Source organism: Cynara cardunculus (genome assembly GCF_001531365.2).
Source record: "Cynara cardunculus var. scolymus isolate 2C chromosome LG 2, CcrdV1, whole genome shotgun sequence".
Taxonomy (NCBI): Eukaryota; Viridiplantae; Streptophyta; class Magnoliopsida; order Asterales; family Asteraceae; genus Cynara; species Cynara cardunculus.
The window spans coordinates 9758733-9786058 of record NC_037529.1 but is presented as its reverse complement, the minus strand read 5'-3'; the positions used below and the strand labels follow the sequence as shown (position 1 = coordinate 9786058).

Sequence of the window (27326 nt, the reverse complement as noted above, 5' to 3'; positions counted from 1 at the left end):
ATATAAATGCAAAATACAAATTATATTACAATACAATCAAATAAATTACATAATAAAAATATAAACTTAACATATATAAAATTACATTATTGTTTATTTAAAAGTTTTTGAATTTGATGTCCATATAATTTTCTTTATGATTCGATTATTGTTATAGGATCCATTTCTATCATTTTCATGATCATTTATTAAATGGTGTGTGTTTAATATAACTTTTTTGTTTTTTATTTATTAAATCAAATACATTTTTATTAACTAAAAGGATACTCGCACAATGCAGTGAGATACATCTTGATTTTAATGTTTCGTTTTATACTTTGGGTCTATCGATGTTATATTACGATTTCATATGGTTTTGAGAAAAATAAAATGTTTTTATTTTTAAATGAAATATAAATTTAAAGATATTATAAAAATTTTAAAAAAATAATCGATATTGTTATCAAATTAACTATTTAAAAGTTCTCGTTTTTATGTAATTTCTTTAATTCAAATTTTTATTATAATTTAATTGAAGTTTAATAACAAATTAATTTATTTTTGGTTTAAAAAATATTTTTTTAAATATGCTAATTAAGTATTCTGTTATAACTCAACGATTATCCTAATTATAATTTAGATTTTTTATATTTAAAATTAGATGTTTATTTTCTATTTGATTATGTTTATCTACAGTTAGTTACACGAATTTAAACATGAAGCTTTAATAAGTTATATTTATGCACAATTTACTTGTAATCTTGAATTTTAAGTAATATGCATCCATAAACTGTACTTCATGTGTAAAAATGGTTTTTAAGAGTTTTTGTCAAATGCTTTATAATATAGTATAGATTAAATTAAATATTTTATTTGTTTCATTTATTTTATTTTATGATGATTATCTGTACTATATTATAAAACATTTGATATAATTTTTTAGCATCAAATATTGTTTATTGATGCATATTACTCAAAGTTTAAGATTGCAAGTAGATTGTTCGTCTGTATAACTTATTAAAGCTCCATGTTTGAATTTGTGTAACTAATTTCAAATAAACAAAAACAAATACATGATTAATATTTCATTTTAAATATAAAAAATCTAAAATATAATTAGGATAATCATTAAGTTCAAACAAAATCTTTGTAAATAAAATTATATCATTAAACAAAACATAAATTATTTTGTTATTAAATCTAAATTAAATTGAATTAAACAAATTACACAAAAAAACAAAAACTTTTAAATAGCTATTTTGATATTAATGTCGACAAACTTTTTTTATGAGATTTTCAAATTTATATTTTATTCAAACATAAAACGTTATTGTTTTCTCAAAATCATATAAAATTGTATTATAATAACGACATAGACAAAAAATAAAACAAAATATTAAAATCGAGATATATCTCACTGTATTATGTGAATAATTATTTGGTATCAAGTCATAATAAAAAATTATAGTTTTGTTGTTATTTGATTAAAGTTTTTTTTATGATGATGTGTCATTTTAAAATTAATTAGAACTCCTTACAGTGGAGGTAATTTCTAAATAATTTTTAAAGTTAATATGACACTTTAGAAATTGTGTTCAAAATTGTATTACAGTGGATGGTCGGTGATGCCCCAACCATCCACTACCATGGGCCGTCGGCTCTCATAGCACAAAGATAATATAGATGGAAGATCGTTGGAGATTGTACAACTTAAAAAAACTTGTATATATTACTTGATTACTAACATCTTTTAAAAATTCAAGATAATTTTAATACGTCTGTTACAAAGAAGTATAAGTAAAACCACAAGGGTGGTGCCTAATTGGTTTGAGGTTGAGCTCCAAAGGTTAAAAGTGTCTGGAGGTCCCAAGTTTCAATCCAATAATGAATAAATATTATTTTGTGTTCACGGAGGTTTAAATACGATGACTCCGGACTACTTGTAAAACAGGTTAATAAAAAAATATAAGCATAAATATATATATTTAATGTTTGATAAAAAAAATTAGAAAGAATGTATGAAATGACCAATATCCCCCTTCAATTAATGTAACATTCCATCCATGAAAACAACTTAAAAATTTTAATTGTAACAGCAATTCCCAATTTATGTAATTTACCCTTTTTAGAATAGCATCGTCTCCGTATAAGGGACAAATCGGACAATTACCCACCGGAGAGATGCACACGCACCAAACTCGGCGCGTGAATGTAACATTCCATGGCCGAAATGCAGTTAGCTTCGAGGGACGCTATGTCGACACGTGTGATCCTGACTGACACCCCCCGGGAATCATAATCATTCATCATGAAAACAAAAATGGCGTTCTTGCTTCCCTCCTCCTCCTCCTCCTCCTCCTTCTCCCATCACCATTACTTCCGATTTCACCCTCACCCTTCTTTCTTGATCTAATCTCCATCTTTATCATTATCTTTAGGATTTTATAAATGCATATTTCTCCGCATAGAAAGGGCACAAAATTCGGATTCAAATTTGTTTTTTTTATCGATTTCAGTAGCTGGGAACAAGATATCGCATTTCGTGTTCATCGGTTTTATTGCAACCGCTAATTTCAGGTACTTCAATCTGATTTTTTCTACATGTTTGCTTTTGTTTTTGGTTTCGGATGGTGAATCTTGGTAAAAATTAGGGATTGAATTAGATCGTGTGTTTTGCGTGCTTGGTTATTCGATTTAATTTGTTGTATTGGGCACACGTTTTATTGAATTACAAATGTTGTTGATCAGAAGAGTCAGGAGTGGCAAATGAAAATTCGAGGCGATTGTGATTGTGTTACGTCAATGGTAGGGTTTTGAAGGATTCATTAGTGCATCGAGGAAACACAAGTTTAAATGGATAGCCCTACTGCATTTACAATCTCTCCCCGTTCACTACGGAACTATAATGAGGATACTCCTCGTGTGAAGATTTTATGTAGCTTTAATGGTAGCATATTGCCACGTCCACAAGACGGGAAGCTTAGGTATGTAGGCGGGGAGACACGCATTTTGAGTGTTCCTAGGGATGTTGGTTTCGAAGAACTAATGGCGAGGATGAAAGAGTTGTTCGAGGGCGCGACTGTTTTGAAATATAAGCAGCCTGATGAGGATCTTGATGCCCTTGTATCAGTTGTAGATGATGATGATGTGATGAATATGATGGAGGAGTATGATAAGTTGGGTTCAGGGGATGGGTTTACTAGGCTCAGGGTATTTTTGTTCTCGAATTCTGAACTGGATGATCCATTACATTTTCTAGATGCGGATGGGAGGGAAAGTGAAAGAAGGTATGTAGATGCTTTGAACAGTCTTAATGACTCCCCTGAGTCTGTTAAGCAGCAGATGAGTGAGTTTCAAGGAATGGCTCCTCTGGATGACATTCAGTTGACAGACCAGTACTTTAATCAGTTAAATTTGGATGGTGGTATTCATAGTCAGAGGAATTTTGAGTCGCCCATATCACCGCTTAACTTGCATCACCTTACCATCACTCATCTGGATTCATTGCAGCACCAACAGTCTCTAAGCCATAGGTATAATGAGATGGAGCCTCCAAGGAGCCCTGCATACTACTCTTCTCCTATGCAGCCTGCAAACGACTTTCCAACTTCGCCTTCATGTTCATGTTACCATGCTCCTTATGGTGAACCACCAGACCGAATTTTTGACAGAGGTCCTTCTGAAGATTACTTCAGGCAGCATCATGTTAATCATCTTTCCCCAGTTGACCACCAGTCCCAATTACAAGAGAATGTTACTTGGTTACACTCACCACCTATATCAGGTGAAAAAGCTGGTTTTCCTAATAACATACTGCATGGAAACAACATGTTCGAAGGAAACAATGTCTGTGACCACTGTCACCCGCCATTCCCAAGAAACCAAGCTCCAGAATTGCTCAACACAGGGAATGGTTTTCATCAGTTTGCCAATCCAGGTGCAGAAAGCTCCCTTAGTAGGGAAGCATATATGTCGGAACTGAAATTTCCTCATCAATTCTACATTAGAGAGCATAATGATCCTAGACCTTTCTATAATGAGGCGCACCCTCATGAAAGAGGATGGGTGCTTCCGCATCAGGCAAACACACATGCTGAGGAACCTGGATCACATAACCTGGGAGGTGGAAGACCAAGTGATCACTGCATTTTAGACGGAAATGGTATGAATGTTGCTGTTGCACCCACTGCATATCCAGATAGCCTTCACATGCCATTACCTAATGTTCGTCATGACGAGCGTTCACATTATATCCGTCACAGGCATGAGTTTGGCAGTGAGTTGTTTCATGATCAACCCATAGCTACTGGTTCTCACTTCCACACTCCGTACGAGGAGCGTGTAGCTCGATATGGGAATTTTCCATATGCTTATCAACTGGATAATCTTCACCATGCACCATCTAATGGACATGTACGTGCAAATTCTTTCTGGAGAGATGTTCAAAGTCCGATGCATGGGTCTCCAACAAATGAAGCATCCATTTCACCTCAGCAAGAGAATGGTACAAACAACTTTATCAAGACAACAACAGATTATATTCCTAGGATTAAAATGGAGGCAGAAAATCAGAATCCTCTGGTGGAATCCGCTCCTAAATTGGCAGGTTACGATGGGGCTGATGTTCCTGATTATTATCCAGTACGCCCTTTAAAATTGATGCCAAATTCTTACAATCTAGAGGATCACCACGTGTCTCCTGAACCTGTCCAATCTCCTTCTAACTTGACTAGCTGTTCAAATCCTAGTGATTCTGTAGTAGGGTGTAACCAATCACCAACTTTGGTTGATGGTAAAGCTCTTTCTCTGAACACAATGAATAAAGAAGCAATACGAAATACCAATGGCACTGAATCATTGATGAAGATAGAGGGAAAAGATGATTCTGAAAGAAAAGAGTTGAAAGGCGAAGCGAATGTTGAGAACTCCACCATGTTGCCTGTCCCAGACAGAACACAGAACACAAGTTTGATGGAATCCAACAAAGCTGTTGGTCCAAATTGCTTACCCGTTGAACAAGTAGCTAGAGCTGCAAACCCTCATGGAGATAATACTCCTCATTCTCCTGAAAAGGAGGATCTCAAAGTTGAGATTTTGAGTTATATGCCTCAATTTGTTGAATCTGTTAAGAAAGCGGCACTAGAGTGTGCTGAGGAGGTAAAAGATGAAGCTCAAGTTGTTGATTCTGCCACGGAGAATGCTGCTGAGGTCAGAGAGGAAACCGCACATGAGTTAGATGTTGTGGTGAGTGAATCGTACTCCTTCACCCTTCGTATAAATGTGAGTTATATTTCATCATCTGTTGTGATGTAGGACGCACCTGGGGATTTGGAGCTGGACTCTGATACTGGCACTGAAAGCAATTCAAAGATCGAACCAACGAAAGCCGAGGAAGAAGCTATTGCTAGGGGATTGCAGGTTTGTTTATACTTGTATTCCTTTTTCTGAATGTGCAAAAAATGAGTTATATTTAATGTATGTGATTGGTGCTCTTTGGTAGTTAAGCTTTACCATTTAATCTGCATTTATATTTGTCTCTAGACCATAAAAAACGATGACTTGGAGGAGATACGCCAGTTAGGATCTGGTACTTATGGAGCTGTTTATCATGGAAAGTGGAAGGGTTCTGACGTTGCAATTAAAAGAATTAAAGCCAGTTGCTTTGCTGGGAAGCCATCTGAAAGGGAGCGTTTGGTATGGATATTGTGTTTCTCTTTCTTTCATGGTCATATTGGTACAGTCAAATTGTTTTTTCACCAGAGTTTGATGCTAAACTTCTGTGTACTTTGCTTGTTGGTCATATCTTGCATTTATTGTCATACCGTCTATTCTGAAAATGGCGAATGGTTTCCATCTATTAATTTCCAAAAACGAATGGCTAGTTTTGGCGCCCGCTGAAAAATTGGATTTAGAAAAATGTTTGTGAACCCTTCTTATAGAAAGTTATAAGAAAATTGCTAGTATAGATGTCATATCATGAACATTATCGTGAAATTGAACATAAACGTGGCAGCATTATCAAACAAATAATGAGACAAAGTCGAGGCAATGCTCCTACCATCCCGAATTAAAGCCTTTGACCTCTAGTTTTACTTCAAAATAAATGAGTAAAACGTTTATGGTCTTTTAAAATCAGATTAGCTTTCTTTTCTATAATATGCTTGACAGAAAGTCAGTAATTGTAATCTTTCTTCTCATATTTCTCCATTATCTATTTTGCTAATCGGATGACTGTTTAACAACCTGTTCTGTTATCACATTTTAGGCAAGGCGCTTCATGATTTTCTGTAAGATCCTTCCAAACCTGATTTATTGAGATGCTTTGGGTAAATCAGAAGTGAAGGAAGGTAACTACAACATTCATTAAAGAATAAACCAGGCCTTAATTGGTCAGCCACTTAATCGTTCACAAATTGTCTTTTTTACTTTATTAAAAACGAAATAGTTTTGACATTTTCAATAAAAGGTGTAACACTATGGTGGCTGAGAACCATACATTACGCTGCTTGGTTTAAAAAAGCTTAATGATGTTTGACATAACCTTACGCCATTTTAGAGCCTCATCATTTTATTCTTTAAGGTTTTAGGGTTTGTTCTTTAACATTTAGAGCTTTTTAGGGTTTAGTTTATAAGATTTAGTTTCATGTGATCGATTTCATAACCGAATTATTGTATTTCATCACCAATTTCATTGCCAATTTGCAGTTTTCTATTTATCACTATTTTGTAGTTTTCATCCCTAATTTCATTTAGCGTAATCTTAGGGTGGCAGCCTAATGTTATGGTGGTGTTTTAATTTAGCCTTATGCCTTTGTGTAACACCGTTGAAACAATATCATTCAGTGTACTGCTCACACACGGCTGTGATCGGTGGATATTGAGTTTTCTGCTGATTCAACAAAGATCAATATATAACGGAAATTTTGTAATCTTTTCTACATTTTTGTGTGATTTGAGAAGGGGGTCAACTACTACTTGGTTAAGAGGTCAGTGAGTCAAGTATGTCATGTGTTCCTATTACTCGATTGATCCCGGTTGTAATTACCAGATTACTATTTTAGGATGTCCCAAATGAACGCGCTCTTTCTTCTTTCGTACAATTTGTGGTATAATTTTGCCACATATTGTCTTTAGATAACATGAAATCTTGATTTGGTTGAAAGGTGATCGTTTTCCAATTGTACTCTTCCATGACACAAGTGTTAAATTTTGTCAAAAGTATTCAATACCTACCTAGAAGATGCTTGTAATCTAGTCATTCGCTGAAAGTTATTTACCAGATTAGTTTTTTGAATTTTTGTGCTATTAAATTGGGACATGGTACAATTATCTTGGCAGCCTAAAAAAAGTATCATGATAGAAGAAAACTCTACTGAAATCTACATATTAAAGATAGAGGTTGAATGAAATGGTCCTAAGAACTAACTACAAATAACAGCTCTTATCAGCTAGAAAAAAGAATAACTGACTAGTCATGCTAGATATCAGAACTTTTGAAATCCATATAAATCATTGACCAGCAATTTTCATCTGTAAACTGTAATTGGAGAGAGTTGATCATACATTTTTTCTTGTTGAAAGATACCCACAAAAGCTGGAAACCTTAATGTCAAATACCTTTGTTATCGCTGCTATTGTCAGAACCTTGGTAGAAAGTTGAGAAATATGTGCAATATTTGATCAAATGGGCTAACATTGATTGCTAAGTAAATATGCTAGATTGACCTTTCAAATTTAACAATTTAGGCTCGACTCAACACTAAATTAGTTCCTTTATGCAAAATGAGTAAAAATCTCACTTGTATGCATTGTTCAGTAGACCTGGGCTAGTTGCCTAACCCAATGGCTGATGACTACCACTGTTTTTGACTGCCAGCCAGAAACTACCTTTTTGACCTTGTTCTATTTTGTCCAGGTAAAAGATCTTTGTTGTGGAGTTTCATAGCATGGATTTGAATAGCGCCCCAATATTTTGAACATGATTAGATGTCAGTTTATTGATTTGTTTCTAAATTTGCTTGAAAATAGTTTTTTCCTTCTTTGTTTTATGATGGTTGTTTCTAAATTTCTCTTGACCCTGCTTCTATTTTTGAGTACAGATTGCAGATTTCTGGAAGGAAGCTTTGATGTTAAGTTCATTACACCACCCGAATGTTGTCTCCTTCTATGGTATAGTTCGTGATGGGCCGGATGGTTCTTTGGCAACCGTAACAGAGTACATGGTTAATGGATCTTTGAAGCAGTTTTTAAAGAAAAAAGACAGGTAACAGTTTCATCCAATGGTGTTGTGAACCAGCACATTTTATATATTTATTTTATATGCTTAAGAGTTGTCTCTTGTATGTACCTAGTCATTCTTCTTCTGTTGTGGAATTAATATGATGGTGTAACTCCATCTTGTGGACAGAACTATAGATCGGCGTAAAAGACTTATTATAGCTATGGATACTGCTTTTGGAATGGAATATTTGCATGGAAAGAATATCGTGCATTTTGACCTAAAATGTGAAAATCTGCTGGTGAATATGAGAGATCCACACAGACCAATTTGCAAGGTATGTGACTTGATCATGTTAAACCACTTTGGGACATGGAAGGATGCTATCCATGTTTGGAGTCCTTATGCAACTTAGTTTGCTTACTGAAACTAATCTGGATGGATGGTGGTTATCGTCAAGGTTTTGTTATTATTACTTTCCTCTGTACCAAAATAAATGCAACATTTGATTGTGCATATGTGGTAAACAGATGAATCTTGTGAACCAAAATCAATATGACAAATATTTTGTATTGATTTCTAGTGAGAAAGAGGTAATTTTGATTGTCGTTGTATTTGTTTTTGGGAAATCCCAGAAAAGATAGTCTTGCACATATTTTTGGGATTAAGGGACACATTCATCATTCTCGCATATGTTTCTTTTTTGAACTTCCTAGATAGGAGATCTTGGCCTATCAAAGGTTAAACAACAGACACAGGTGTCTGGTGGTGTTCGTGGAACCTTGCCATGGATGGCACCCGAGCTTCTTAGTGGAAAAAACCACATGGTAACAGAAAAGGTATATCACCTGATTAACTTACTAGGATTATACCCTCTCTTTGCAAATGTTTATTGTAATATCATTTATCTATTGACGTTTTCTTCCCAAAAATTAGATTGATGTTTACTCGTTCGGGGTTGTCATGTGGGAATTGCTCACTGGAGACGAACCTTATACAAATATGCATTGTGCTTCCATAATTGGTATGTTGTTTGCTTCCAACATTATGCGTTTATGTTGATTCATGGCATTATTGCATATAGGATTTTTGGGAAAAGAGAAAAACTCAAATGGAAAATGATCTCTCATGTTATGGATTCGAAGGCCTCTTAAATTATTTTATTGTAGGAACATTGTAGTGTCTGATTGAGTGATTGGGCAGATAGTTTTGGGAACATGTACTGGACTACTTGTCAATATTGAAAATGCTGCTTGGATTGTAATGACATAGCACTTGAATCTTGTAGACCTAACTGATCTTTTTGTAACCATAAGAATCGGCAAATAGGTATCTATAATAACGTGAAAAAAAAGTAGAGTTTTGATAAGATGCAGGGATTGGGAATATGATATTGGTAGATTTTTTATAGGAGGAATTGTGAACAACTCGTTACGTCCAACGATACCAACATGGTGTGATCCTGAATGGAAGTCGTTAATGGGAAGCTGTTGGTCTGCCGATCCACAAGAGAGACCATCTTTTCTGGAAATTTCTCATAAGTTGAGAACCATGGCCGCAGCAATCAATGTGAAATGATATGCTTATCCACAAATGAAGCCATCACTTGGCCCATGCGTTGAAAATGGAGTCTCTGGTCATGAGCGCAAATGCTTCAAAGTTGTAGACAAGGTCACATGACCATAAAGCACATATTTTTTTTTTCCATACTCTACTTCCCAAATCAGTCGATATCCCTCATTCGCGTTGATTTTGTTCTGCAGGTGGAGAGATGCTCTGTTTTTCTGTGGTTTTGTTGAGGAGCTAGTGCTCCCACAGGCAAAGAAAGGTAAAGATTGGTATGTGATAACGTGTATAACATAATATTACTGAATACTGTAGTGTTCTGTTTTAGCAGGATGATATTATATTTTACAACATAGAAGCTTGGTCAATTTTGAATCGATTCGTCCTTTCGCTGATTATTGATTTGATTCAAACTAGTTTTAAAATCTGTGTTTGATACTCATGATTGAGAAGAAATTTTACAGAGTTTTAATGAATTTTATTGTAGACATATGGTAAGGATGGATGAAGTGTGGTTGACTTTTTGAGGGTGGTTGTTGACTTGGGGAAGACGAATCCAAAAGAGTCAAATTCCCTGACCTCACAAACTGCTCTGAACCTGCTACACGCGGTTTGACTTTTTGTATTCATAAGTCAAATTGTTCACTTCCTTACACGTGCCAACAGACAAAATATTTCTCTTCACTGAAAAAGTTAAAAAAACCCAATAAAATCTGAAAAAGGAATCTTGTTTTTAGTATGGTATGAGGCTTTAGATTTGATTTTAATTAGGTGCTATTAGCTTTGTTTTATTTTTTTTACTATCTGATCGAAAAACCTAAAATCTGTGAAGTTTATATGAACTGATTGGATCGAATGAATACTTTAGATGATGATGTTAAAGCAAATACCCATACGTCAAAACAACTTTTTTTAGAACCAGATAACGTAATCTTTCCATTTGTTTTTCTTCACTTTCATGATTGACGGTTTCAGACTCGACAACGCGTTTAAGAAAGGTCCAAGTCATTATCAACATCTATAATGATAAAGGCAATATATATATATATATATATATATGTGTGTATGTTGTAATATTTAATCAAGATTGTATACAGGAGTTTGGACCCCAAATCATGTAAATATATATTGTTGTTTGGATGTAAAAGAATTAAGAAAGGGAATTTAATGATGTCTTGTCTTGGATGCTTCATGCAAATGGGTTTGTTAGAAGGGTAGTGTTGACCTTTTTTAAAATACATATTATTATAATCACAATTAATTCTTATCCTTATTATATTTTGAACCCAAGAATCAAAATATATATATTAAAAAACATAGGGAGTGGAGATTCAGGGTTCATATGTCAACAAATGTGTCTGTTTGCTGCGTTCATATAAATTTAAATAAATTATAACAATTAATAAAACTCATTCAGTTATAAATAAACAAATGCACAAAAAGAAAATCGATTATTTAGATAATGAAATTTGATCGTTTTAGTATTGATTAGTTATAATTAAAGGGTTGTATCACGTTAATATAAATTATAAATAAATAAAAAACACAAAGAAAACAAACAAACAAACCATTCTTAATGCATCCAAGTATTTCCTTCTTCACCTTACTTTTCCACTTTAAAAAGAGGCCTCTTTTTTTCTTCCCGTTTTGTTACCTTTTCACCTGAAAACGTTGTCTTTACTCTGTTATTCTTTTTGACGTTATATAATATGAATTTTATTACATTAAACAATAAAGAAACCAGTTTTACCATTTGATTTATATGATTGAGTCTCGGTGAGAACAAGAGTTATGTGAGAATTTAGATCAATCTACTTGATCGACCACTAATGATAAACACTCTTTTAAAATGCAATTCATGGATTGGTTTAAGATTAAAAATGATCAAAGATTTAAATTGTATAATGCATTTAATTACTTTTAGAATAAAATAAAGAAATAAATAAAATGGAAGATAAAAATAATGTGTATAGTCGTAAATGGTCAACCCTAGTGACGAAAGATGGACCTTTTTTTCTGCTTTTGTGGATAAAGAAATGGACACGTTATATTGGCAATAGATGAATTATTTATATAATAAGTTGACTCAACTTTAAATTTAAAAAATAGGACAAAATTATAATTGGCTAATCGTAATTCTTTATAATTTTGTTTTGTTCTGTTCTATATTTAAATATTTTAGTGCATAGCTCAGTTGATAATGAGGTAAATAATTTTGTCAAATACAAGATAAGTTTTGGGTTTGATTCTAAACCCTCTTCTAGTCTCAACTGTCGTTTGAGCCGAAAAATGTCTTCTCATATTGATGTTTTTTATAGCAAGATCCATATAGAACCGATTGAAGTTGTTGGTAATCAATTTTGTAACCAAATATTTAGATATTCCCATAAAATAATATTTTTATTTTTGTTAAACCGATTGTTTATTGGCCATCCTCATAAATATTCCGCAATTCTAGTCTGGTTTAAACTTTTCGAGTAAAAACTTTCCATCATTCAATGGAATTTAAAAAACAATAATTAAGAGTATCTATAATACAGGTTTCTACCGAGATTTTTACAAAACCTCCACTCTAGAACATAAGTTTTTGTTCAGTCACTGATTCTTATTAAAACTCGTATACTTGGATGAGAATCGTGTTTTCATATACATTCATTTTTATGTTATTATTTATATCATTTCATAACCATTTTAAATTCTTTTAATAAATCTCTAAAAAAATATAAATTAAAATTGATACAAAAAATATATAAATTTTTAATTATTATAAAATATATTTTTTTTAATTTTGTTTTATTTTTTGTGTCTTGTAAATTTTATACAAGCTTTTGTATTAATAACTTTAATTTATAATTATTATTTTATTTTGTTCAAGAGGTAGATAATTCAACACAAGTATTTCAAAGTTTTACATATGAATTCTAAAAAAATCTTCAATGAAATTTTGAGATACCATCACCAAATCCTCTCAAACTTGATTGAACATATTTGGTCGAATCAATATTACTATTTACTATTTAGTGTTACTTTTTTTTAAAGATTAATATTAGTGTATTTTATATTTTTTTAATTTCTAGCATAAAATTATGTTTGTATTTTAATTATTTTTTAAATATGTTAACAAAATATATAAATTAATATAAAAAAGTGAAAATAAGTTATATATATATATATATATATATAACTTATTACATGAAAATAAATATGAGTTATCCCGACAACATTGTGAAAAGGAGGGCAATAATGTCAACAAGTTTGGACTTCACCAAAAACACATCTACACACACATTCTGATTTTCCCTCTTAACTAATGCTCTTTTGGTCACTTCAGGGCTGTTTGGCAATTACTGAATGATCAAGTGGTCAGAATTATTAAGAGACTTTTATGATATGTGCAAAATGAATTATAATTATTTGGTAATTGTGTACAATGAAATTAGGGCTCTTAATGGTTAAGGGAGATCCAAGATATAAAATCATAAAATCATTCGGAGGGTTTTAGAACCATTAAGAGGCAAACTTTTTTTTGTCAAACAAGATTCACCTCTTAATGATTCAGAGGTTACCTCTTAATGGAACTATTAAGAGGTAAACAAACAACCCCTTCATTTATATGTTTTTCATATTAACAATTAACAAAAAAATTCTATAAAATCAAATATTTCCAACACACACTAAACTTTATATTATAAATTTCAACGAATTAAATAAAACCACACGATATTCCTCGTTTCAACGTACTTCAACTTGATTTGACTTCTTCTCCTAAGTCTGTATATAAATGTACTGCAATCAAAATGTACCATTTTTAGTAGCTAAGGTGAGTTCAGAGAGAAGTAAACATATTTGTCAACGCTGATGTTAAATAGAATCAAGAAGAAATTATCATAACATGAGAAAATCAATATTAGAATTGACTTTGCATAAAGATAAGTACTGTGTTTGAAGTAAAGAAATAATCGAAGAATGATAACATGAACGACAAAAGAATCCTATAAAAAACATAATCATCTTTCAATAAAAAGTTATTTCCATTCAATTCAACCTATAAATAATGAAAAGGAAATATGATGTAATCATGAGACTTAAATTGGTCATGCAATAACTTTTAGCCATTGAAATTTGAAAGCACCAATCTTTTGTCTTCATCATCATGAAACAATCATGTATTTATATATATATTAAACAAAGAGATTTAAAAGAAACAAATGTAAAATAACCTAATCAATTGTCAAAAGATCAACAATTTCAATAACAACCAAAATTTAATTATAACGTCTACCACCTTTTTCACAAGCGTTTGCAAATTGCAACGACCGTTAACACTGTTGGAACACCTTTTTGAAGAGGTTGGAGTAGATTGATTGACGTTGAAGGCCGAAATAGAGAGCTTAAAAAAGGGCAAGGTACTCAGTACTGACACCAAACCTAAGATCCAAACTAGGGATCTTTCTAAATATAGAGGCATTACTAGATCGCGGTGTCAATCTTCTTAAAATTGGAAATCTTGTGCCTTTCTAGCCTCTCCTTCTTGCTTGCTTATCACAATGAATCCTGACGTGATATATACTTGTAATGAAATTTGAGTGTAAAGATTATATATTTTTTATTTTTCAGCATTGAATAATAAAATGAGCTTAGTGATCCATAAATCAAAATAGTTAAAGGGTTCTAGAAAGTTCCATTTCCAAAATTGTCACTAGTTCTATAAAATTACATTTCAGCCTCTTGAGTAATGCCTTTTCAAAATCAAACCAATCAAGCTTAAAGGTCTCTAGAAATCTCACAGTGATCGTCTACATGTTGAGATCCTGAAGTTTAAGTCCAACGAGCTCACTAAAGTTTCTGGAGTTTACTTTCTTACCTCTGACATGAGAAACTTTGATATATTGGTCCTCAAATTTTGTTAATTATAGATCAATAAATTTATTTACAAATCAAGGTTACTTTCTTCTAATTATATATGTCTTTAATTATTATTAATTAATATTTTATATGATACTTAAGTATTAATTAATTTATATTTATAATAAAATATTTACTTGTTAAAATGTTTAGGATTTATGATTAAATTAGAAAATGGTTTTTAAATTTCATATTTAATGATACTAATTGATGATTTTAAAAAGTTTTTTACATTCCATAACATAACATGTAAGGATTATGCATGGTATGAGATATGAAAATTTCTTAATGATAAATAATTGTAAAACTCCTTATTTTTTACTACTTATTTTAATATAATATTAATGGTGTTAATTATATTTTTTAATATTAGAATATAGTATTTTTGTAACATATGCTTTGTGGTCATTTTACATGTGAAAACTAGACCATCAAATGAGTTTGATTTTACGATATGAGTCATATTATTTCACATGTTTTAGTCTTGTGTTGTTGTTTCATATATAAATTTTATAGTATAGATTTATGAGTTTATTTTATTCATTGAAGTTTCATATATGAAACAATAGTGCATGTTCATATGTATTGCTTCATTTATGAAACAACATATACAAACTAGTTTTTACGATCTCTTAGTTTTAGACAATTTATATATGATTCACCGCTTATATATATATATATATATATATCATATTTAGATAAATAAAGTTATATTATGGGGAAAAATCTTGAGTTAGGGGACAAAAAAGTCAATAATGTAGCAGCAGCCAATGATAGATTGGTATTGTGGTGGATTAATTGGGTTCCCAGAGTTATCTCCTTGTTATGGGGAAAAAAAATAAGAAGAGCTTCAGCAGCTCTCCAGTTTTCAAGTCTTGTTATGCATTTGTCAATATTGGATGAAGAGAGAGAGAGAGAGAGAGAGAGAGAGAGAGAGAGAGAGAGAGAGAGAGAATCATTTGTGGAAGCAAAGACAAGAAGAACCATTTCTGTTACTTCTCAAAATTTATGGATTCCATTTTATTGATATAACAGGAATGATTGATGTATAATATCTTAATTCATTCTAATTAATTTAAACATTTTTATTAAATTACAAAATGAATTCCAAAATTTATACTTTTACTTGGTTCAATTCTACCACATATATAATTAAAAACAACCATTTTAAAAAAGGTAACACTATATATATATATATATATATATATATATATATATATATACACATACACTATATTATAAAGCATTTGACAAAAATTCTTAAAAACCACTTTTTATGCGTAAAGTACTGTTTATTAATGCATATTACTTACAACTTAAGATTACAAGTAGACTGTGTGTAAGTACAACTTATTAAAACTTCATATCTGAATTCGTGTAACCAACTGCAGATAAACATAATCAAATACATGATAAACATCTTATTTTAAATATAAAAAATCAAAAATATAATTAGGATTAATTATTATTTTTATAAAATGTTAGATTATTAAATCAAAAATAAATTATTTCATTATTAAATTTAAATTAAATTATAATAAAAAATAAATTAAAGAAATTACATAAAAAAATAAGAACTTTTAAATAGTTGAATTGATATCAACATTGATATATTTTTTTTCAAAATTTTATGATATCTTCAAATTTATATTTTATTCAAAAATAAAATCATTATTGTTTTCTTAAAAACACATAAAATCGTACTACAACATCGATAGAGACAAAGAATAAAATAGAACATTAAAATCGAGATGTGTTTCGCTGCATTACACGAGTACTCATCTAGTGTATATATATAGAAAATGTTTACTTTGCAAACCACGTTATTTGTACAAGCCTCATTCACCAAATCATAATTTTTCATTTTGTTCATTTTTTTCTAATTATGAGAGGTTGATTAATTATTTATACTATGGAGGGTCTTAATCATAGATATTATATCATCTTCATTATTTCAATTTTAGAGAAATACATGAAACTGTTTCATTAAAATTTCATTAAGTATTATATGAAACGATTTCATAACCATATATAAAACAACTTCATAAAAAAAAGTATTATATGAAACAATTTCACAAGATTAAACAATTCCATGAAAAAATTTCATAAGATTAAACGATGAAATCGACAGATGAAGGTGATTTGCACGGTTTATACAAATTAGATGGTTTATGATTGTGGTTCAAATATAAAATATCATACCTAAGTGATTCATTTTATTTGTTCAAAATAATTATTATGTCTTTATATTTAATTATAACAATAAAAATGAGTTTTTAGCAATAAAAGAAAGTCATATATATATATATATATATATATATATATAAAATGTTAAAATATGGTAATAAATTAGTTGAAATGGAGTTATAGGTTGTCATATTTCAAATCAAGAGTTGGAGTAGGACCCCTTGTGTTTGTTCATGAAGGAATGCAATAATATTATATACACATATATAATTAATCAAGTTAAGGAAATAATTAATGTGTTGGAAAACTTAGGTCAATGAGGTGGTACCCCTCTTCAATAAAGCTTTTGAAATTCATCTCTTTGGTTTTTTTCTTCTTTGTTTGTTTATTCTCTACACACCTTCCATAGGTTTAAAAACAACCCTAATTAAGCTACATTTACAAAATATTTAATCAAAACTAAAGGTTGAAAACTATGCCGTAATCAACGATCGATGATTACACAAATATTTACCATTTTCATTTAAAAAACCGTAAAAGTTATACATACATATATATATATACTAGAAGGGTACTCGCGCAATGTAGCGAGATACATCTTGATTTTAATATTTCATTTTATTATTTATCTCAATTGATGTTATAATATGGTTTTATGTGAATTTTGAAAAAACGATAATGTTTTTATTTTTTAAATAAAATATAAATTTGAAGATATAATAAAAAGTTGATAAGAATATATCGATATTAGTATCAAATTAACTATTTAAAATTCATATTTTTTGTGTAATTTTCTAATTCAACTTTTTTTTATTATAATTTAATTTATATTTAATAACGAAGTAATTTTTATTTGGTTTAATAATATAATTTTTTTATAAAGATAATAATTAAGTATTTTGTTAGAATTCAATAATTATCGTAATTATATTTTAGATTTTTTACATTTAAAATGAGATGTTTATCTTGTATTTGATTATATTTATCTGCAGTTAGTTACATGAATTCAGATATGGAGCTTTAATAAGTCGTACTTACGCATAATCTACTTGCAATCTTGAGTTTTAAGAAATATGCATTATTAAACAGTACTTTACGCATAAAAAATGGTTTTTAAGAGTTTTTGTCAAATGCTTTATAATATAGTATATATATATCTGTATCTGTATGATGTATGCATGTGGTGTATGCAATTCATATTATAAACCTCGATACTTCATATCGGAGGTATTCAACCTTTCGTACGTAATAGCCTTACGGCATGCATTGTTTGAAAAGTTAAAGTATTATAGGAATATATATATATATATATATATATATATATATATATATGCATATGTATATATACATACATCATGTATGCGTAGACACATATACATGTTTGTGTAGTAAATGAATGCAACTGCTCTGAAAATTAATTAGCAAGAATAATTGGAAAAGAGGGAGGAGCCAAGCACAAGAAGTCTGCAATGCTTTAACTACAAGAGATTAAATAATCTTGAAGCTTTTGCCTTTTCATCTTCTCTTAGTGGACAGCTAACCATGCTTATATTATTAAAAATATAAAATATAAATAAAAATTGTTGAAGATAATATTAATAGTTTTTAACAAGTTTTATATAAAGCTTAAATACAAAATAATAAAATGATTATTTATTGCATTTCTACATTTAAAAAAAAGACTAATTTAATTGTTCTTACCTTTAAATATAATATATAAAAATGTATGGATATTTTTTTAACCGTGAGTATTTAGATTAGTTTACACTATACAAAAAAATTGGGTATATAGGATGCCCCCAATATCGAAGTGTTCCAATAGACCGTTTTATAAGCGTCCTATCTAAAGGTATTGTAATAAGTTTATATGACGCTTTTAGGCGTCTTAACAAGTTTTTGAGGATATTTTTAATACAAACTGTCGCATTAACAACTTTATAGGACACTTTTGAGAAATTGTCCTATAAAATCAATATTTTATAGGACACTTTTTTTATAGGATAATCTTTCCAATAGTGTTCTATAAAGTTGATAATGAGACGTTCTATATTAAAAGTGTCCTAAAAAATTTATTACGACATCAAAAAACGTCATATAAACTTAATACAACACCTTTAGATAAAACACTATATTTTTTTGGTCTTATAAACTAAGTCCATAAAAAGGTCTATTAGGACACTTAGAATTTGGGAGTGTCCTATAAACCCAATTTTGTTGTAGTGTAATTAACTTTCGATTAATTCCATTGAACCTTAAAAGACAAACTTTCCGGTGGCCTCAATAATCTTAAACTTGTATCTTTTGGGGAGCAAATTAACTTAAGTCTTACCAATTAAGTTATCCCTTAAAATAAAAAAGTGAAAAAGGGCTTGAAATAGAACACCATAACAAAATCGGTTTCATTGAACACCAAAAAATATCTAAATCTTATAACAAATTGCATCATTGGCCATAAATTTATAGGAACAAACAAATATATATTTTATATAAATGTGTAACAATAAGTTGTTATAACATTTCTAAAAAATATGACGTTAAAAACGCAAGACATCTTACAGTAAGTTGATAGAACATAACTTAATTAGAAATAGAGCATCTTATTAAATTTTTTATTGACATTATTTGAAAAATGTTTTATAAAAAACATCTTCAGAAAACATTTCTAAAAAATATAGTCATATAAAAAACTTAATAAGCCATTTATTTCAAATATGTGTTTGAAAAAACTTGTTAAGACATCAAAATACGTTGTAAAACATATAATAATTTGGTCTTATAAACTTAAATTATATAAATCAATATATTATGACGTTTAGATCGACATTTTATCGTTTTATAAAATCGATTTTCATTGTAATGCAAGTAATATCATAAGGTTGTAAACTATAAAATTCAGTTTTAAGAACTATTTATATAAATGATATTTTAAAACATACAATAACCACTGTAGCATATATATATATATATATATATGTGTGTGTGTGTGTATGTGTGATTTATACCAACGTCACGTGAAAGATCATATGTGATTCACACGACTTTGGTCGTGATCTGAAGTCGCGGGTCAAGTCGCCCGCTCAACCTTATCTTGACCGTGTTCTATAATCACATGTACTTAAACCATTTTATTATTCTCTTACTTCGAGAATGTTCTCGTTTGATCTTCCTCTCTATCTCTTATCTATTATAAATCTGTATTGATGATGGTTACCTGGAGAATCGTAAACTAGAAAGATACACACACATCATATTACAAATCATTTTTAAACCCGTAATAACAAGGTTCAAAAACTCAATGATCATGAAATGAGTGTTAGAAAAGCAATAGAATTAATTAGTTCTTTGTTAGATTTCATGTTTAACTTCAACTTTCCTCCAACTTATGGATCAATTTCTAAGAATCCAAAATTTAATATTCACAATTTTCAGTAGAACAAATGGAGCTTTCCTTCTATCTTTTTTAGCATAATTAAATACATGCGAACTCAGATGTTAAAATAGACTATACTTTATACATTTTATATTTCGAAGATAACTGGTTTAACATTAAAATGGTAACGACATATCATATAGCCTCGTTTTTGGATTAAAAGTCCCGGATGTCTCATAGTCAACTCGGTGGATGCAAGTGTTTGTCATCGTCCCCATGCTGATGTAACTTTTTCGTAATTGATCTGAAGATCGATCAATCTTTGAACGAGCATACGTACCTTGACAATCTAATGACTGATGGATAACTATGTTGCAAGGATACGACGAGTCTATATGCATATTAATTATCGCTATATATCAGAATTAAAATTAAAATTAAAATTGAAAAGATTTTAACTAAGGATATATGATCATGATTTAACTTGCTAATGAAATAAAAGTGAAATTAGATAGGAGGCAGAAACATCCATGATTCTTAAACGTATAGTATAGGTGTTTTTAGCCTATGGCAATATGATAATAATAAGTCGCTAAAAGTAAGAATGAACTGATCCAAATGTGTGTCCCAAACCCTAGAAGAGTGTACGACTTTCGTTTTTCTTTGTTTCTTTTTGGTTTGTTTATTAAGTATCACATCAAAACCCAAAATTTCATACCTACTATAAATCATGGGTCTTCCTTCGTCCATTTTCAACCAATTAATCAGAGGCACATACGATCTCTGCTTGTCGATTTAGAGAGAGAAAGAGCAATTAAGAGGAGACCAAGACGTAACAATAGAAGAAAGATGGGAAGAGCACCATGCTGTGACAAAACCAATGTGAAAAAGGGACCATGGTCTTCTGAAGAAGATGCTAAGCTCAAAGATTATATCGAAAAGTATGGTACTGGTGGTAACTGGATCGCTCTACCCCAAAAAGTCGGTATGTATTCTCATCGATGTATATACATAATTTCTATGTAGATCTTCTTCAAGATTTTCGTTTCTTATGGTACCATTATATATATGAAGTTTAAACTTAACAAATTGATCATTTTTAGGGCTCAAGAGGTGTGGGAAAAGTTGCAGATTGAGATGGCTGAATTACCTGAGACCCAACATCAAACATGGAGGATTCTCTGAAGAAGAAGACAACATCATCTGCAGCCTCTATATTAGCATCGGCAGCAGGTTTTGATCTTTCATAATTTTCTCTCTCTGATCATGTGCCATGTTGGTTTCAAGTTTTAACCAAAGTTACTTGTCCTTTGCATTTGTCCATCAAGCTTTTGTTCTAAGAATATATACATCCCATCTCATATTCAGATTTATTGTTATATTTATGTTCATTTCTAACCACTCAGCTCTAGCAATTTCGTTTCTTGTTTGTTCTCCTTTATATGGTATATATACGATCTGATCCGGTGTCTGATTCGATACAAAATCATATAGGTGGTCCATAATTGCTGCTCAGTTGCCGGGTAGAACAGATAACGACATCAAGAACTACTGGAACACCAGGCTGAAGAAGAAGTTACTCGGAAGGCGCAAACAATCTCAGGCCAATAGGCTCTCCGGTTCAAGCCAGGATCCGAAAGATAGCAGCGGAGTAGAAACCCTAAGCAACTCGGCCGTTGAAAGACTCCAACTGCACATGCAACTTCAAAGCCTTGAAAACCCTAATTTCTCTCACTATGATCATAATACTTCCATGTGGCCTTGCAAGTTGAACCCTATTCAAGAAAAAATGATGCATAGTCTCCAGTTGGTGAATGAATCCTCTAACGCTCTGATGATGCAAAATTTCTCACCTGCTACCCCTCAAAAGATAGAATATTATGCACAATCCAATAACCCCCTTCAGCAAGAGTATTCCCAAATAAGTAATATGATGATAAATGGAATGGAGAATTCAATGGGAATTAACATTCCAGAGTCATCATCAGTACTTGTCCCGGAATCGGATTGTACAAAACAGCAACCAAGCATGGAATTACAGCAGTGCTGGGAATTTCAAGCTGAAATCGATGAACTGTTGAGCAACAAAGGAGCTACACCACTAGAAGGGCAGATGAATGATCAGTTTGATTGTTTCAAGGACATGCATGGTGCCAAAGACAGCATGACTTGGTGGTCTAACGAATTTGAAGCAAATTCAGCCTCCTCAAACTCTTGGGATTCAACTGATGTTCTTGATCACAAACAGACAGAAATGAAGTTCCAGGAATTAGTGCAAGGCCAGCATAGAGTACAATGAAAGAAGAGGGTAATGATGGATTGTTGTTGTTCATCAAGTTTCATTCAAAATTAATTGTCAAGAAAACAGATATATAAGCGTAGATATATGGTAAGTAATGTGTACATTCGTGTAATAACGTCGTGTCAAATATTTCTTGTTATGTTTGCCGAATATATATACATCTAATACAACTATTTTCATCTGTGTTTCTTCGTTTCCTTTTCAAGTTAAGATATTTGAATATATAAGTTTAAACACTCATGTAGTCGCATGTTTGATTATGAACTTACGTGAATAATCGACTCCTGACACAAAGTCGTTATGTATGGATAAAGTTGTCTGTATGAATTAATCTGTTTGTATAGATTTGAAAGAATTTTGTTTGAGAGGGTTTTTTTTCATAAATGGAAAAAACATGTTTTTTAATTGGAAGGTAGGTTTAGAAAGAAAAAAAAACGTTGTTTTCTACATAAACCTCCTCCCTAGAAGGTTAGTGAATAAGACAATTTCTATATCATTAAGTCACTATCAAACATCATATATAACCGGCTGAATAAGTTATTAGTCTCACTAAGCTCGTTAAGCTGCTAACAAACTTGCCCTCAGACACAATCTCATTTAGATTCGACTCAAATGACTTTTTTACATGTTGACATCCACTAAAAGTTAAAACGAAAGTATAAATAATATGTTATACATTCTAGTTTTTTTTTTGACAGTAAAAAGGACATATATTACAAATAAGAATTAGCGAGACACTAGAAGGTATGAACAAATGCATATTAATGTTATACATTTTAGATTATTTGGTTTTTGACGTTTTTTTTACTGTAACAAATGCAAATGCATATTAATGTTATACATTTTAGATTATTTGGTTTTTAACGTTTTTTTACTGTAACAAATACATATTAACTGATAATTAGGATTTTCATTTGGGGTTGATTTATGTGTGGTTGCTTGTTATCAATTTAATGTTAGTTATTTAGGTGTCCATAGATTCCATGTTACGTTCGTAGTTCAATTTCTAGTCACATGCAACTAGACAATGAAACATCTTCGATTCTAAGCACATACGAGTTAGGAATTTTAGTTTTTTCTTGGGGGTTGGATGATCGATGGTCTAAAATCATGCTTTGTCATAAAATAACAACAATATAAATAACAACTTAACAACGTTTGATGATTTGGAAGATAAAAAAGCAAATATAAATTCTTCTAAAAGAAAAGAAAATTATTTCTCAGACTAAAAAAATACTTCAAAATATGAAGTTGATATGGTTCAAAATTAATGTATGTTGGTCTAATTTAATCGCACGTGCTAGTTAATTAGATAGCTTAGGATTGAAGGTCGAATCAAATAATCTATGTTGACCTCTCCCAAGTTTGACACATCAATCTCTAAACTCTATTAGGGGGGTGTTTGGTTCATAGAATGAAATTTGATGGAATTGAAATCCATCAGAGGAATTTGACTTTGAAGGAATTGAAATTGAATTTGATCACGTATTTGGTTGGTAGGAATTGGAATGAAATCTCTCAAAAGAATTGGAACAATCATCTTTGTTTGGACTCTCTCATCTATCGCCCCGCCCACACCCTACCCAAACCCTGTCCCACCACCCCAAACCCTGCCCCCACCACTCTTGCTCCATAGTTGGGGTTGTTAGGGGCATACAGGGTGGGGTGAGGCGGTAGGGGAGGGGACAGAGTGGGGAAATGAGTGGCAGAGTGGTAGCTGCACGACTACAGTGGTAGACAGGTGATTAGTGGTGGGTTGATGATGGAATTCAGTTCTTTCCATCATGCCAAGAAATGATGAATTCATTAATTTGTAGAATTCAATAGAATTTTGAAGGATTTTATCAATTTCAAGAATTGAACCAAACAAAAGAATTGAAGTTTAGTCAAAAAAATTGTCATTCCAATTCCATCAAATTCCCTCGAATTCCGCAAACCAAAAAACCACTAATATTATTTTCCATAGTAATCACATTATCCAGAAGATTATCACCATGAGTATGTAATTGTGGGTGTTTAAATAAAAGTATATTTACATGTTTAGCAATCACTCATCAGGTTTCTTCTGGACTTTTGATATGTAACTTTTAAAAACAAATCAAATTTAGTAAATACTAATTTACCTCACTGATAAAAGAGCACCGAGGTGAGAGTGAGAATGATGTTTTGGAGCAGTCGCATGCAACAATGGTAGGAGCAGCTCTGGCTGAATATTTTATATACCATGAACGATACACTTCAATCATTTATAATGATCCCAAGTAGGGAGACAACGGGGGCACAAATCCTCAAGGATAGGAATTATCTGCCTTTAAATGTTTGTGATCGAGAGTTTTGATTAGGATATTTCTTTAACGTTTGAAAAAAATAGTACCGGTTTATTAAAGAGTTGAGACTCTTTTTTAATATTTTTAAAAACAATAATTTAGAAAGTCATGCATGCATCCATACTTTAGGGTTTGGCTCACTATGTTGAGGGGGCCTTGGCACCAGCCTGCCCCCTTATTCCCTATGCCACAGCTCTTGCATATAATTTACATTCTTACAGTATAACATAAATGTATATAAACATTATAACGAGATCTTTACCTTATATTTAAATTAAATGTAACCAGTTGTTAAACAAACATCTGTTATATTTAGGTAGATTTACGGTCAAATAAAGTGATGAACATCAAAAAGATAATTAATTCATTAAGAGACAACCATTCAAGCTGTTTGTTTTTTTTCGATTTTACAGGGGCATTTATGTCTTATTTGTTTTTTGTTGTTCTTCAAATTCTCAACAACGACGTTTCTCAATCGATCATTTCTCTCAATCGATCCTTACCAAATCAATCATCACCTCTCTCAATTAATATATTTTAATAGGATGTAAATATGTTAAACACCGTTAATGACATATTTTCGTTTAAATGAATGTCAATAATATCATTTAGACGTAAATTTCATAATGATGATGAATAAATATGTGAATTTGTATAAATTTATCTATAAATTCAACATTAAAAGTTTTTTAATGTGTAAAATAGACAACTTAAACAAATTCAGACGTTTATCACTTTACAAAAACAAACAAACATTTTCATTGATTCAGACTTCAGTACCACCTCTTATAAATCATAAGTGAAATAAGACTTCAGCACATCTTAAAAAACAAACATTACCTAAATTACAGATCATCAATATAGATTTACATTCTAAACCATGAAATTGTCCTTGTGAATGATCTTAATTTATATAACTACACAATCGATTGTTTGTTTAAGGCTTTTGTCATAGCTATGGATTAACCTTATAAAAAGAAGACCCATAAATTTTTTATACAAAAATTCATATCTTCATAATCTTGGACTCATCTCAAGGTCTTGGGCTCCTTTCAAAGTCCAAATTCACGCAATCACATTGACAAATATAAGGTAAAGAAAGAATTGTAGTACTCTGAAAAACAAATGAACAAATAAATAAATATGTAGGATCAATTAAAAAAATAAAATGATCGTTTTTTGATAAATTTGTTTTGTTTCACTGTTTGTTATGTTTACCGATTTTCATTTGAAAAAAAAAATACAAAGGGGAGTATTTTTATTTCAAAAAACAGATACATCCATATTTTTAACCATATCTGTTGAATCATCTTAGCTTTGATTATAATAAAAGAAATTGTCTAAGTTCACAATCAATATTTAATCGAACATGAAATATTCGATTTTTATTATTATTTTTATCTGATAATTTTGATTAATTTTAAGTTTTTATTGATATTCCATTTCATTCTTTTTATTTATAAAATATATTTTGTTAATGTAACTTATATATATTTTGAACTTATATTTTCTTTTCTTTTTTTTATCCAAATGACTTATATTTTTATTTAAATTAAATAAATAAATGATAAGGATAAAAAAAAATAAAAGTTAGAAAAGAAATGGGATATAAATGAAATACTATTATAAATTGAGAAAAGTTCAGAATAAATCTAACCAACTTTTTTTTTTTAATGAAAAACCTATTAATTTTTTTTTCAATGATTAAGTTTGTGAATTTTTTTTTTGAATGAAAACCCATTTAACTTATAAATTTTACATGATTAAGTCTCTAAACATTTTTTTAATAAATAAGGCATCGCACTTTTTAAATTGATTACCTATATCTTTTTAATTCAAAAAATGTTACATGTAATCGACTAGCAAAAGTTCGATGCTTTATTTATTAAAGAAATTTTTTGGGGATTTAATAATTCAAAATGAAAAGGTTTAACAATTTTTTCATTTAAAAAAAATAGTTCAGCGGCTTAATCATTTAAAATGAAAAAAATTATTTTTAAGAATTAAACCATTCAAAATGAAAAAATTGCTTAGATTTATTCAGACTTTTCCCTTATAAAACAAGTTTGGTGTTCAATTTTAGGGGGTATTTTGAATTGCTTATTTGGAACAACTTATATTTTTCTACAAAAGTCTTTATCAACTTATTATAAGTTAGAATAGTTTAACTTTTTCAAAAACTCTTTATTACCGGTTTGGTACCATATAAGTTGTTTATCCAAGCACTTAAAATAGCTTATTACTAATACCAAAACGAAATAAGTTAATAAGTTATTTTTATAAGCAATAAAAAATAGGGAAAAGTACAATAAAAACCAATGAACTTTCTTRTTTGGAATGATTAAGTCCTTGAACTTTTTTTTGGAACAAATAAGTCCTTGAACTTTTCAAAACATGTTAAATAAGTCCTTGGACAATTTTTTGGCACAAATAAGTCCTTGGACATTCCAAAGTGTTGGTCCCAAAAGGGTC

General features: G+C 30.5%; 2 protein-coding genes across 5 annotated transcripts; both read left to right on the top strand.

Annotated features, from left to right (window-relative positions):
• Positions 1–2373: 2373 nt before the first annotated feature.
• On the top strand, positions 2374–10161 carry LOC112507120. 4 transcript variants are annotated; one of them, XM_025111555.1, is made up of 12 exons: positions 2374–2556; positions 2728–5223; positions 5293–5397; positions 5521–5673; positions 8079–8242; positions 8387–8534; positions 8728–8790; positions 8914–9036; positions 9134–9221; positions 9609–9868; positions 9961–10025; positions 10095–10146. In XM_025111555.1, exons 2-10 carry the CDS (start codon positions 2833–2835, stop codon positions 9773–9775), a joined length of 3402 nt encoding a protein of 1133 aa, XP_024967323.1. In that variant the 5' UTR covers positions 2374–2556; positions 2728–2832; the 3' UTR covers positions 9776–9868; positions 9961–10025; positions 10095–10146. The 4 variants fall into 4 exon arrangements, with proteins under 4 accessions (XP_024967323.1, XP_024967322.1, XP_024967321.1 ...); XM_025111554.1 differs by having other exon boundaries at positions 2731–5223; positions 9961–10161; XM_025111553.1 differs by having other exon boundaries at positions 9961–10161.
• Positions 10162–21068: 10907 nt separating this feature from the next.
• LOC112507753 (transcription factor MYB36-like) lies at positions 21069–22665 on the top strand. Its single transcript, XM_025112443.1, has 3 exons — positions 21069–21210; positions 21329–21458; positions 21720–22665. The coding sequence occupies exons 1-3, from the start codon at positions 21075–21077 to the stop codon at positions 22522–22524; spliced, it is 1071 nt and encodes a 356-aa protein (XP_024968211.1). The 5' UTR covers positions 21069–21074; the 3' UTR covers positions 22525–22665.
• The last annotated feature ends 4661 nt before the right edge of the window (positions 22666–27326 follow it).